Raw genomic sequence first — 13,032 nt, forward strand, 5'->3', positions numbered from 1 at the left:
GATTTCAAATCTAAAGGAAAAAGTCTTTAAGTAGTTAAGGCAAACACTTATCTGTTCCCATCTCAGTGTTTTAAGGGTGGTCTGAAAGCACTGATGCTCCTTTCTGTGGAAATTATTATGCTCCAGTTTCTCCTTTGGGAAGTTTCTGATACAGTTTTCTCTTATGGCTGTAGGAAACTACTAATAGTTATTTAATCTTTGTGCAATATCATATGTTCTATTGTGTTACCACTGATTCTGTTTCCCCCAGCAAGATGAAATGAGAGCTAATCAAATATTTTAGAGGTACTCAGCCTTTCCTGCCACCTTTTGCTAAAAAGTGTCTTCTGAGAACCTCTTCATTGAATAAAATTGATTTTCCCTCCAAATTCAATGTGAAATTCAATTGTTAAATTGAACAGGCAAAGCTGTAACTGCATTTACGTTACTTCTGGGTCAAGACCCTTTTTTACTGGGGTTTTACCTTTCTGTCTTGCCATGAGTGTACAGACCACTTACTGCATTGCATGTCCTTTCTCCAAGTAATCTTCATTAGAAATTGGTCTTCCATTAGAGAGAGTACTTGGGATATAGGAAAACTGAAAGGACCTCAGCAACAGTTTATAGAATAAAAAAGTAACAGATGAGAAAATTGTAAATCTATAAATTAGAAGTTTCACATTTAAGCTATTTCATTCTCCAAAATTATTTTAAATTATGGTTATGATTGCAAGCTACTCATTAGAAAAGGTAAAAAATTATAGCTTTTACCATCAATTGATTTACAAACTGTCATAGCAGTAGCCAGTAAAAGTGGAATCACAACCTTTATTTGATGGCTTGACATACGGGGAACAACAAAAGATGTTTTAGCAACTCTAGAGACTCAAAACAACTTGTGAAAATTTCAAGGTGACATATGAGCCTGATGTATTTTGTTTAAATATATAAGGAAATTATTTCAGACGGAGAATGAAAGCTCAGTAGTATGTTAGTAAACACAGCAGAGCTCTCCTGCTCCACTGAATAGGCCAAACTGTCCCTCCAATCCTGATTTTGTTCTTTTATTAGTTGTGGTAAATTCAGCTTTGGATTCATTTATAACATCAAGTGGAAAAGTGTAAGGAAACTTTGAACAGCCAGCGAGTAATTGAGCTCCATTTGAGTGAAGCAATAAGAGACACACAACTCTCCTGCTTTGGGGTATCCCATGGGAGCTTCATGCTGAGTGACTTTCTCAGCATATTGTACCAACAAGCCATCCTAAATTTTGTTTATAGGTGAATTTGGGATCCTTCCAGTGAATGAAAAAACAAATAAGATGAAAAAAATTAGTCCTGAGTTACAACTTTGTTCCGTTCTGTGCTTGTCTCGCTGATTCAGTGTGTTCTGGTTGAACAGCCTGGTTCCTGCAGGATCACCAGGCTGGAGCTTCCCAGGAATCTGTCTTGCACTGCTGCTAAATCCACTGTGACAAGCTCTACCAGCAGACTGTGTTGGCTGCACTGCTGGGGGATTTTACTGGGTCAGGCATCTCAGACAGAAAGATCAAAAGTCCATCCTAAGCCTCTGTCCCAGCACACAGAAGGGGGTGAGGGTAACTTATGGCACAGGAGGGAATTTCTGCTTTTACAGGGAGCTTTCTGTAAACTGAATAATGAGCTGGACAGACTGGAGACAGTTTTCTGTGAGTGACCCCTGTGAGACAGTCCTGAAAATCATGACCCAGAACAAGCATTTTCATCTTTAAATGCTTTTTACAAAGTATTGCTCCAACAGTACATTTGGTTTAAAACTCTTGATATAATCATAGTACAGCGTTTGCACGTGTTTTGACTTGCATTTCAGGACCCAGAAAAGCACAAAATTCCCTGGTGTAATGGGCAAAATAGAGAACTTTCTACAGAAAGCTGTAGTTGGGGTCTGAGCCCTCCCACCCTCTCGACAGAGAGGCAGGTGCACCCCTGATCCCAACAGGCTGCACCTAGCTGGGCACTGAGGAGATAAAGCAGGGCACTGTGACAGTAAACCCTGCATGGAGCAGGTTATAGGATATGTTTTGGCAAGTCACATCTGCCCTAGGGTCAAAAGGGTGGCCAGAAATTGTGGTATCAGAGCTGACCTTTCTCCTTGTACTTTCACTGCGTAGATGGCAAAGGCAAACCTCTTGCTCTGTGTAGATGACTGTCTAAAACATGAACTCAAATGGAAAAACATTAAGGTAATGTTCAAACAAATATCTTCAGTCTAAAAACAGGGATTCGACTGCAAAGCTTTTGATTTCTCTCCGTAGTCACATCACAAACAGAAAGAACAAGCTTCCACCAAAGACACTGAACATGACTAAGATAGAATTACAGGGATATTTTTGTCTGCCTACGTGTATATGTGCATCTCTATTTCTTCACCTTCTACAGTGCTCTGAAATGGTATGACATGGAGACACAGAGCTTTCCTGAGCATCTGTGCTAAATGAACACTGTAAAAGAGGTTTCCCTAGCAACACAAACCATATGTAATAGCTTAAAATAGCTTTTCTCCAACTCCTAGGATTTCTTAGTGGTTTGCTCACAATTTCCATTTAAATCAAGGTGTATTTGCCCAGTTCAAAAAGGTTCTTCATTTTCTCAACTTCTATTAAAACGAACAGGCTTTGAAAACCCTTATTTCTTGCAAGAATGCCTCCCTTCCTCTTGACTTCTAATTTGTCAGGTAACCTGAAGCATGGTGACAGTTGTAGTCCACTTTCTCAAATCTATTGCCTTTATTTGCTGTTCAAAACATTTTATTATAAGGATATTGGTGTCTACTTAGTGTAGCAGGAAAGTTCCAGTTAAAGTAATAGACTGATTTTTGTGATATTAGTATAATGAGAAGATAAATTGTGCAACTATATAATATAATGAATCAGTCATACTGCACCTGAATTCCACTTTGCATCTGTGTGGCAGTTTGCAGTCAAATTCAGATAACTGGAAACCCTGCTCAGTTCTTACTGTGTCCCTTGGAAAATACTCTCTTTAGCATGAGTAAACAGTGATACCAAGAGGTTGAGTGATTTCTCTGAGTTAACAGAAGAAGCAGGTGAAAATCTTGGGATATAATCCATGGATACTGATTTTCAGATCCTTGTCATAAAGTTTAAAAGGTAGAAATTAAATCAAGTGTTAATATGCAGGTAAGAAATCTAGATTTTTGTCTCAAGGTTTTCAACTGAAGAAAGGATCAGGTATCGCTTCCTTTTCCACTAAATATGTTTATTTAGCCTCAATGTGTTTTAGTTGAGAAAGCAAAAGAGCAAACTTTTAATCCTGTGCACTCCATGTGCTGTTTCAGTTCTGAATTAAGGCAGCCTCGTGCAACTGCAAACCACAACATGAGAATACAGTGCCCATTTCCTGCCTAATATTTTTAAACTCTAGTCATTTAGATGGTATATCATATATTTCAACCTCTAACGAAGGCAGGGTGTTCCTTTAAATCTTTTTAGTTCTCCTCCTTGTTCCCTGTGAGCAGCAGGCAGGACAAATTCTGATTTGTCCTATAGAATGGAAACAGTTACTACAGTGAAGTCAAAGGTGTTTTATGCTCCTAATTACTGGATAGGCAGAATTGCTGTAAAGAGCCAGGCTCTTTGCTCTTCTTCTTTCTATTCTAGTTCACTTTGAACTGAGCTCTCCCTGTTAAGTGTTTGCTTCCAAAAGGAGGGAAAGGGGTGGGCTGGGAGCAGATTTGCTGTCAGAGCTGTGTGGGACATTCCTGTGCTGGTGCATCTGTTGGTGGAGTCACTGAGGTGGAGTCTGATGTCACAGAGGAGGAAATTTGGATAGAACTTTGTTTTAGAGATTTTTTCTGAAGTTTTTCCTGTGCTTATCTTAAGCTCTTTCTGTGAACCTCAACAGTACTTGAGCTTCATTTTTGTATCTATTTTACCTGCATAACAACAGGTATGCCCTACACGAGCCATATTCTTTATATTATCACCTGATATAGTCATTCCCTAAATATAATATCATTATTTTATCCTAGCAGAATGAAAGGAGCTAAACCAAACTGGTCTATATCATGTTAACTTTGTTGTTTGACCGTAACAAACAAATCCCTTTAATTTTGAAAAGTGAAAGATTTCAGTAATGTTCATTATTAGAGTATTTCAAAGTAAACAGTAGGCTCTTCCAAGGGTGAAAATAAACAGTTCCTTTCTTTCAGAACTCTCTGGCTACAACTTTCAAACCCAGCAAACCCTGTCCCCCTTTTCCAAGAATGCTTCAACAGCCATAGATTTCTTGTTGATCTTTCAATTGCATGTGCTCAGTGTGTCTGTAAAAACTGCTCTGCATGGGGCATATGTGTTTAATCATCTCCTTAACTTTTTCTGGAGACATTAAGAGGCGATTTTAAGACCAGTAATAACTCTTTAAAAAGTAATTTAACAGCTGTCTTTGCTGAGAGGGAGCTCTATGGAGTGAAAATGAGAAGATAATTGAATCATAAAAAAATTGTTTTGAAATGAATGGAATTGTCCTACTTTCTTAAATTACTATTAAATGGTATTTTTTTCCCCTTGCCTGTAATAACTCATCTTTGAAAGCTAGGCATGTTAAATGTAGGCCTGTAAAATATTGTGTGTTTCTAGTAAGCCATATTATTTCTCATTTTAGCTTTCTTGGTGGGTGAACAGAGTTAGACTTGATGACATTCAGAGGTTCTTTTCAGCTTAAATTTTTCTATTATTCTATTTATGCAGCTATGAAAAAAATATTTTGAATAAATATCCACTCCTTCTACAGGGTGAATATAACATTAATTTCAAAATACAAACCTACTTATCCCTTTCATCTTTAATAGTGTTTCAGCCCACTTGGATTTCACATACTTTTTGCTTTTTCAAGTTCTTCAGAAAATGTCATAATAGAAGATGAGAGTAGGAATAAAATCTGAGGATGCCTTTGAGACATATTGATTCTAATTTCTGTAGCAAAAGCTCTTGTATGAGGTCAAAGAGTTTGTTAAGTCAGAATCAATTCATTGGTCACTGTTCATTGATTACTAACTCCTGGGGAAAATGTGATTCTCCTCTTAGATTTTAATGCTGCATCAAATACCACTTACTATAACTTTATAGATTTTCTACAGTTAGCAAACATTAGATAACAAATTTTCTTGGTTACTCTTACCCATAATTTTCAACCAGTTGGGAGTGGATTTCCATATAATTCTATTAAAACTCAGCTTGATGTTTGCTGAGTATCTGGTGTGCTACACGTGCCTTAGTTCAGTCCATACCTACAACCAAAGGGATCTCTGGCACTTCCAGATGCAGCATCACAGCGATGCCAATGGCTGTTCCCCAGTCACCATTCCCTGGAATGTCCCCTCCATCCCTGCTGCCATCAGCTCTTTCACCCCACTAAAGCCTTGCAGGGCCACGTGGACTGTTCTAGCAGCACCTCTGAGAGATCAGCTACAAAATCTTGAATAATCCATTTCAAATGTCTCCAGTTTCAAATTCATATTTTGACCTTCAGCTAAAGATCATTCCTGGAAGACAATTAGTTTTTCCTTGTCCCCTGGGTAGCACTGAAGCATTTTGGTTATCCACAACAGACTTGCATAAAATCACCTTTTGTAAATATACTCCTGAAATAGGTATTAAATTGCTATAAGTGCTGAAGAAACTGCAAAATTTTCCTCAAGACACAAACATAATTTCTTTTTCTGGTTGTTAACTCTTGCCAAATTCTACAGTTAAAAGTAATACAATTATTATTTCTAAGCACTCAGAAATAAGAGAGAAGATTAACAGCAAGAATTTGCCAAGAACAACATGTCCAAGCAAATTGAAGTGCCTCATTAATAGGTTTTAGTAGACATTGTGGAGAACAAAAAAGAAGTGGTTGCCATTTATATCTTGGACATGAGAATATTATTTGACACTGTCTCAGAGAGGAATAAGTTCAACCTGAGGGACTGTTTGGAGTAAACCATTATGGAATGAGTGAGAAACTGGTTTAAAATCATGCTACTAAAGTAATTATCAATGGTTCATTGATAAATAGGGAGGTAAATCAAATGGGGTTCCTAAGGAACTTAGCACTGAAGTTCCACTACAACTTCTCATAATGTTTCTAAATTACTTGAAGGGAGGAAGAAATAAAGAGATATCTCTGATAGGAACTGTATTACAATTGAAGATCCTGCCAAACTAAGAGCTACAAGTGTATTTGGGCATAGGATCAGAACTGAATATTAAATCAGTAAATAAGAACTGGATATTAACTCAGCCAATTGGAGACATTATCTGAAACATGAAATGGAATCCATTTGTGCAAAGTACTGTTTTTGGGAACAATAACTGCAAAAATGTACAGATGGTTTGGGAACAGGTCTTTGGTACATGGGCAGGAGTTTCACATGAATCACAAGCCAGTCATGAGCAATAGCAGCATGTTGTTGAGAAAAAAACCCAGAACAACAACTGAACAGGATATTCAAACAGATTTTTAGTCAGGATGACACATAAGTAATCCAGCTCTGCACTAGAATTGCCAGACTCCAACAGGAACACATCCAGATCTGTCCCCAGTACTGCAAGTGCAGACAGACAGGCTGGGGACACACAGGACAGCAATGAAAATATCCTGCCTGTCAGACATGGGGCTTCTGAAAAAAGACTGCAAGAATTACAGCTCTTTAGACTTACAGCAATTTTCAAACATATGAACAAATTGTGTAAAGAAGGATAGTGTGGGAATAAAAGGCATAAGGGGAACAATATGCTACCTATGTCTATCAGGGAAAGATCAACGAAATAAGGAGCTTAAATTGTATTACAGATAACCAAGGAAGCACCTAAACATAGCTGATCCAACTTTGTCACAGTGCTGTCTGACTAGATGTCCAACATTATTTACATTTTTAAACCTTTTATTTGTTAAAGTTGAGATTTTTTGAAAGCTTTCTTTCAAAACGCTGGAGATTCAGTAAAAATAAATCTGAAGTAATTTTGTCTTAGCAACAAAGGCTGCTGTGCTGTGAGATTAGGAATCATCAGTTCTAAACTTTTACTTTGTGCATCAGAGATGGTTCATGGAACTGAATTCTTACTCATGAGGGGGAAATAGTGTCATGATGTTCCACTGAATGCAGCACTCTGTCATCTCCTCTGCACAGGGCACATCACAGTCCTTCCAGTCCCTGGGGCCTTGTGATTCATTGTCAGTCATTCTCATGTGTAGGTGGTAGGACTGTGTATTTGGATACCCAGAACTGTGCTCTTAGTGCCAAAAACCTGCTTTGACCAGTGGTTTCATAGAATAATTCACACATTCCATTCTCACCAGGAAAATTATCACCTGTTTTCTTTTTTGGAAGCTGTCTTTTGTATTGAAAAATTAGGTAGGCGTCGCTTCAATGAGCATCTGTTGCAAACTTTGGAGGACTTGGTGAGTGTGGAGTGTAATGACTCTCCCCAGTAAAATGCTCAGGAGAAAAAAAACCTTGACAACATCTGTACCCTGTGCCACATTAGGTAACCAAAAAAACAGTGGCCTAGGAGCAAGAAACTGGGGTCAGGTACTGCACACTGGTTTATTTTTTTTTTCATTTCCACCTTTTCAGTATCTTCTAGGATACTGCAACAACTAAAAGGGTATTTTTCCTTGTGGTACCTTCATTTCACACTAGAACATGAGCCAAGACTGTCATCTGCTGCTGGAATTAAAAATAGAACTCAAGGGAAAACCCTCACATAGGGGATAGCACCCAAAATAGTCACGTACACGTATGTGTGTGTATATGTCTGTGAGAGACAGTGAGGGAAATAGTCTGATAGCTATTTTCATATGGATAAAAAAAAAGAAAAAACAAGAGTTTTCAAGCCTTAAGGTGAGCTATCAAAGAGCTGTACATCAAAAATAATCAGCACAGAAAAGCATTGCCTTTGGGAGGATACTCCTCCCAAGTTCTCTCTTTCCATGTGCATCAGTACCAACTGCTTGGATTATGACACCAAAAGATTCTATAACAATTAATTAGAGGTATATTTTTCTCATATGGGAAATTAGAAACCATATGTCTTTAAGAAAACTAGAGTTTGTCCCAAACTAGAGTTTGTCAGCAATTTTTCAGCCATAAAATTAGGGGGAAAAAATGCATAAGAGAAAAATGATGAATGGATGATCCATTCATTAGTGAAATCTAACTGCCTTTGGGCAACTAGGAAATGAGCCTCACACATACTTCACCAGCACACATGGTGTACAATAGTATAGTTATGGAATCACAAACCTAGCAGGGACACAGAAATGGATGTGGCAGAGTAGCATAATGTAATAAACGCTGGGCACAGTCTCACATGCAAAGGTCAATACAGTCACGCCTGTGAGTCCAGACTTTATCTAGGGGAGTAATCAAAGTAATTCATTTTCATGATTCTTCTTGTCAGGAGGCTCCAGTTCTCTGTCAGTTTGTGTGTTCAGTGTGTGTTCAAGTGTTGCACACAAGAGCAAAGTTTTTGTCGACTGTCAAGCAAAATCTAACACTCAAATCCTCCCAGTTCGTGCTGATGTCTCTGGACACTGTCAGATCACTTTCTTTGAAAGTGGGAATGCTTCAAGGTCTCCCTGATAGAGGAGACTGAATCTCAAAAGGTTGCATCCAGAGATGGTCCTCAACAGCTAAAATGCACAACCCTTCACAGCTCGGCCCTCTGAACCAGCAGTAATTCACAGGTTATCTTCCATGTGCTCTTTCAGAGTTCACTAAGCTCCTTCTTTAAGCCAAATCTGAAACTGTTGAAGGTTTTCATTCTTTGTTGACATGGCCATACTCTGCAGGTTTAGCTTTCTGATCATCCCAGTAATACTAGAAAATTTTATAGTGGGAAATATACTGTACAAATAAACAAAATTATCTGGTAGCTACTCAGGTTTTAGGCAGTTTCTGTGTTTTTCACCTGTGTACAGGTCCCAATCCTCATTCAAGGAGTAGATTAGTGAGAATCAGGTCAGTAAACATATCTTATCCACTGCTCATCTTTTTTCCAAACTATAGATGCAACTTCCATAAGGGAGCAGGTCCTATCATTTTAGGTGCTTCTAGTTTGGTACCTGTTGAGCCTGTTCCCTGAGCAACACTGACAAGACAGTCCCCAGGCACATCAGGAGCTGTCCTTACCCTTGTGCCAATAAGACATTTATTCATCTGTTATGACTTAGCAGGTATTTGTTAGTCACAACTGGCTGCTGTTTGGACAAAACTAAGGAGTTTTGGTCACTTAAGCCCTCATTTATTTGTTATTTGTCATGGGATATTATTCATGAGCAAGCCTATGGGTCAGAAGGGTTCCTTTAAGTCTTGCACTATTCAGTTTGGGTACAGGAATACCAAACTGGATTGAAGAAAGCAGAAACAAGCATACTGATGATCACGTATGCAAAATGGAACTGTTGTCTGGGACTTTTTCCTCCTCAATCAACAACCCTTATTTCATCAAACCCCGGGGTGCTCTCTCTGTATCACTGGCAGCATTGAATCCTAGGGCTTTTAGAGAAAGACATCTCAAGTTTTCTCAAGAAATTCAGAATACTGTTTCCAAAGTTTTTTCCTATGAAGCATTAAGCTGTTAGGAGAAATTGCTTTCATACTCTGCTCAAGTTGAGGTATTGGCCAGATTTTCTCTCCCTTTCTACTATTTTCAGTGTCCAAGTGACACACAGCAGTGTCCTGCTGTAAAGTCCACCTGAAAATGAGACTTCTAGAGGCAGAGGCCACCTGTCTGTATTGGAGACAACCCCTTTGAAGGTACAGTGCTTTCATGGCATAAAAGGCAAATATGTCTTTGTTGCCCTCAGGTCTGGATGTGAAAGAGCATTTGGCTGCAATACCTGTAACAACTCATTCTGTGGTGGCTTTAGTGGTGAGAGAAGAAGGATTCAGGGGATCCTGCAAATACCTGATTGTTCAGGTGTGTTTTAACATACAACACACACAGAAAGCTTTTACTGAAAACTTCAAAACACCCCTTATTTGAATAGAACAGTATATGATATACACATTCCCCACAACTATTCTAAAAGCTGCACATTTAAACAGCTCAAGAGCAGAACTTTAATTTGGATGAATAGAAAGGCACAAAACTTAAGGAGGTCTAAGCAGAAACTTTATATATAGCTGGAGAAAATGTCACATCTTACTTTAGAAGACAGTGGTTTATTATTACCTCCCAAACTGAATTGATTAGGCTTTTTATACCTCCTTCTTCACTTATTTTGTTGAATAAGTGTTCCTTATTTTTCTGTTCCTTATTTTTCTTCAAGCTAAATTGACTTTCTTTCTAAGGTGGTTAAAATTACCTTTTTTTCAGGGAATTTTTACTATCATCCAGAATGGTGTACTATGAGAATGCTGCTTACACATTCCAAACTAATACTCTTGTAAACATACAGAACTCCCACAGTCCCACCTCACTGCTTTTATTCTGTAATGATTTTACCCAGTACATATTGACTGCTAGGACTGTTTTCCAAATGACATTTTGGAATGCAGATTTTTCTGTTCACTCTGCAGATGTTCCCTACAGCAGATGCACAACTTGAAAAATAATAACTGCTAAAAATACACAAGCTGCCAGCTTGGTTTGCACTGAGAGAAACTGTAACTTCAACTAAGATAGATTTGTATTTAAATGCAATGTAAGAAATTCGAATTATTCCCAAAGACTAGTGGCAATCTCATCAAAAGGTGCAAATAATCACATTATAAATGCTTAATTTGAGTCCAAGGTGGGGTGAAGGTGGGGTAAAGTTGTTGCTGTATAAGCTAACAATGCCAACATAATTTTGTAAAAGAAATAAAAAATGCTTAATCAAACAGCTGGTGTTAATATGTTATTCTCTGGTATTCACTACTTAAAAATAGCTCTTTGTGCTTACACCTTTAAGGTCTCATAGCTGTAATGTTTTTTCACCTGACCTTGCAGAAAATATTTGTCTTAGTATACTAAACAAGCTGTGAAAGTACTGAGATTTCAAACAAACCTTTAAAAAAAGCAAATAATGATGCTTCCTTTCCACTTAGTTCAAGGTTAATTTTACTTGTCAGGAAGGCAGTGAAATAAAAGCAGTGAGAATTTTGAGAGATGGTTGGCAACCACACACCCTGTGCACCTCCAGCAGTTCCCATTTGTCAAAGTTGCACCCATTGATAAAGTCAGAATGAGGACAGGATTTCAGGAGGCTCCTTTTTTCATTGCACTTACACATAATATATCAAGAGAAAAAATTAGTATGCTAATTTGACAAACTGGCAGATTATATTTTTATGGCAGAGTTATGAAATGAGGTACCTTAAGCAAAGATCAAAATTTCATGACAATGTTTCCGTTCTTTTTTTTAACATGAAAGTGTTCCTATTCATTTGAGTGTGGGTGTGCACATATATAAAGTGAGATTAATGCAGTAAGGAACTCTGGCTAAAAACAAAGACAGTGTCAGGGAATAACTTGGATACGAGTCTGTCTTTCTAAGAGCAGACTTTAAAACTCCTACCTCTCTGCAGATTCATCTGTATTTTCTTCTGTGATCATCTGCAACTCCTGTGAGGTTTTACTTGAATCTTCTTTACCACAGTTTTCCTCTGTGCCCGTTTTGGGAATATCCTCATTTGCTCGGAGCTGTTCTATGAGGTTTTGTTGATGCCAGGCTTGAATAGATCGGTGGTGCACCGGGGTTGGACCTGGCACGGGGGCCAGTATGTTGTGGTGGACAGGGCTGCTGTTCTTCTTCAGCCCATTTCTGTCCCGAGAGTGGTTCTTCAACCTGTTCTGCACCGGTGTCCCTCTGTGCTCATATCCTTCCTGCTGATGGCAGCCCCCCGTGCCTGTGGAGCCTTGCGAGGGGTGACTGAACCACCTCCAGCGGAGCCTCAGGATCTGCTTCACATCAAACTCTTTCTTTCCAGATACTGACATTTTTTTCAAGGAAGGAAAAAAAAAAAAAAATACAAAAGCCTATTCTTTTAGGAAGGAAATGGATTCTTTGTTATCTCTTGTGTTTCAACTCCTCTTCTTAAGAAAAGGCAACAAAAGAACAAATACCGGTAGCTCTCTCCCTCTCTCTTCTGATTAATACACTGCAAGCTCTCCCAGGCGATGCTGAGCTGCTGCTAACTGTATAGGTGGGAATCCATACTGACAGGATGATGAGGTCAGACCTTAAACAAGTAAATCAGCTTAGCACAGGAAAGCAGCAACCATAACACTACCCAGCTGCCAGGCTTACACACTCCCAGCACTATAGCGCGGCTCTAATATATAACCCAGCCTCACATGATCCTCAGGGATCCGGAGCTGCAACTTAAGATGCAGGGAAGCACATCCAAATAAAGTGACAAGACTTTCTATCTACCTCACAGCGTTTTCCATCAAGCCTGCTAATGAGCAATGCTGCATTCCACAGAAGATTTGGAGAGGATTCTTTTAGGCGGATTTTTGGTAACGAGTCACTGTGGAACTATCCTGCAGCTCGTTTCCTTAAGGGTTTGCATTTGTTTGTCTTGCTATGTAAAATTCCTACAAATGGCCTCAGTGTGGTAGCACTTACCTAAAGGAGAGGCAGCGTTTGAATACATGGTGCAGAACTGGATGTATTTTCTCACCTACAGAAAGATTTCTCAATATAATAGCAGGGGGATGAGAACAGAGGGAGGGAGCTCAGGAAAATCGGAGATGTGCTCCCTGTATCTGTGGAAAACACAGTTTCCTGGCTAAGTGCCTGTGTAAACACCCTTTCCCATCCTGCTCTCAATTTCTCACGGACACTGAAATGCTTGTGATATTTTTTTGAAAATACCTTTCTTTGCTTTCTTTTGATAGTGTACACTGTAACATGTTTCCAGCAAATTTACTAGAGGATATGTATTCCTTCCCATCCCTTGGTTACTAGGCAGGGCTCTGAGAACTGTTCCCGTTGTGTTTGGAAATAATGTACACAGAATGTTTGCATATGCAAATTGAAGATAAATAAACGAACTGAGTTTTTTTATTATGTTATA

General features: G+C 38.7%; 1 protein-coding gene across 2 annotated transcripts in view; it reads right to left on the reverse strand.

The window, feature by feature from the left end:
- KLHL4 (kelch like family member 4) overlaps window positions 1–12,689 on the reverse strand; it is a 378,510-nt gene extending 365,821 nt beyond the window's left edge. For both annotated transcript variants that reach the window (XR_010434060.1, XM_064670118.1), the window contains exons 1-2: window positions 12,582–12,689; window positions 11,529–11,943 (exon numbers count right to left, since the gene is read on the reverse strand). Coding sequence is in view for 1 of the 2 variants with exons in the window: in XM_064670118.1 (XP_064526188.1) it covers window positions 11,529–11,943; window positions 12,582–12,609 (443 nt within the window). In the remaining variant the exon portion in view is untranslated. The remainder of the gene's footprint in view (window positions 1–11,528; window positions 11,944–12,581) is intronic.
- Between the last annotated feature and the right edge of the window lie 343 nt (window positions 12,690–13,032).

Source organism: Pseudopipra pipra, chromosome 13 (assembly GCF_036250125.1).
Source record: "Pseudopipra pipra isolate bDixPip1 chromosome 13, bDixPip1.hap1, whole genome shotgun sequence".
NCBI lineage: Eukaryota > Metazoa > Chordata > Aves > Passeriformes > Pipridae > Pseudopipra > Pseudopipra pipra.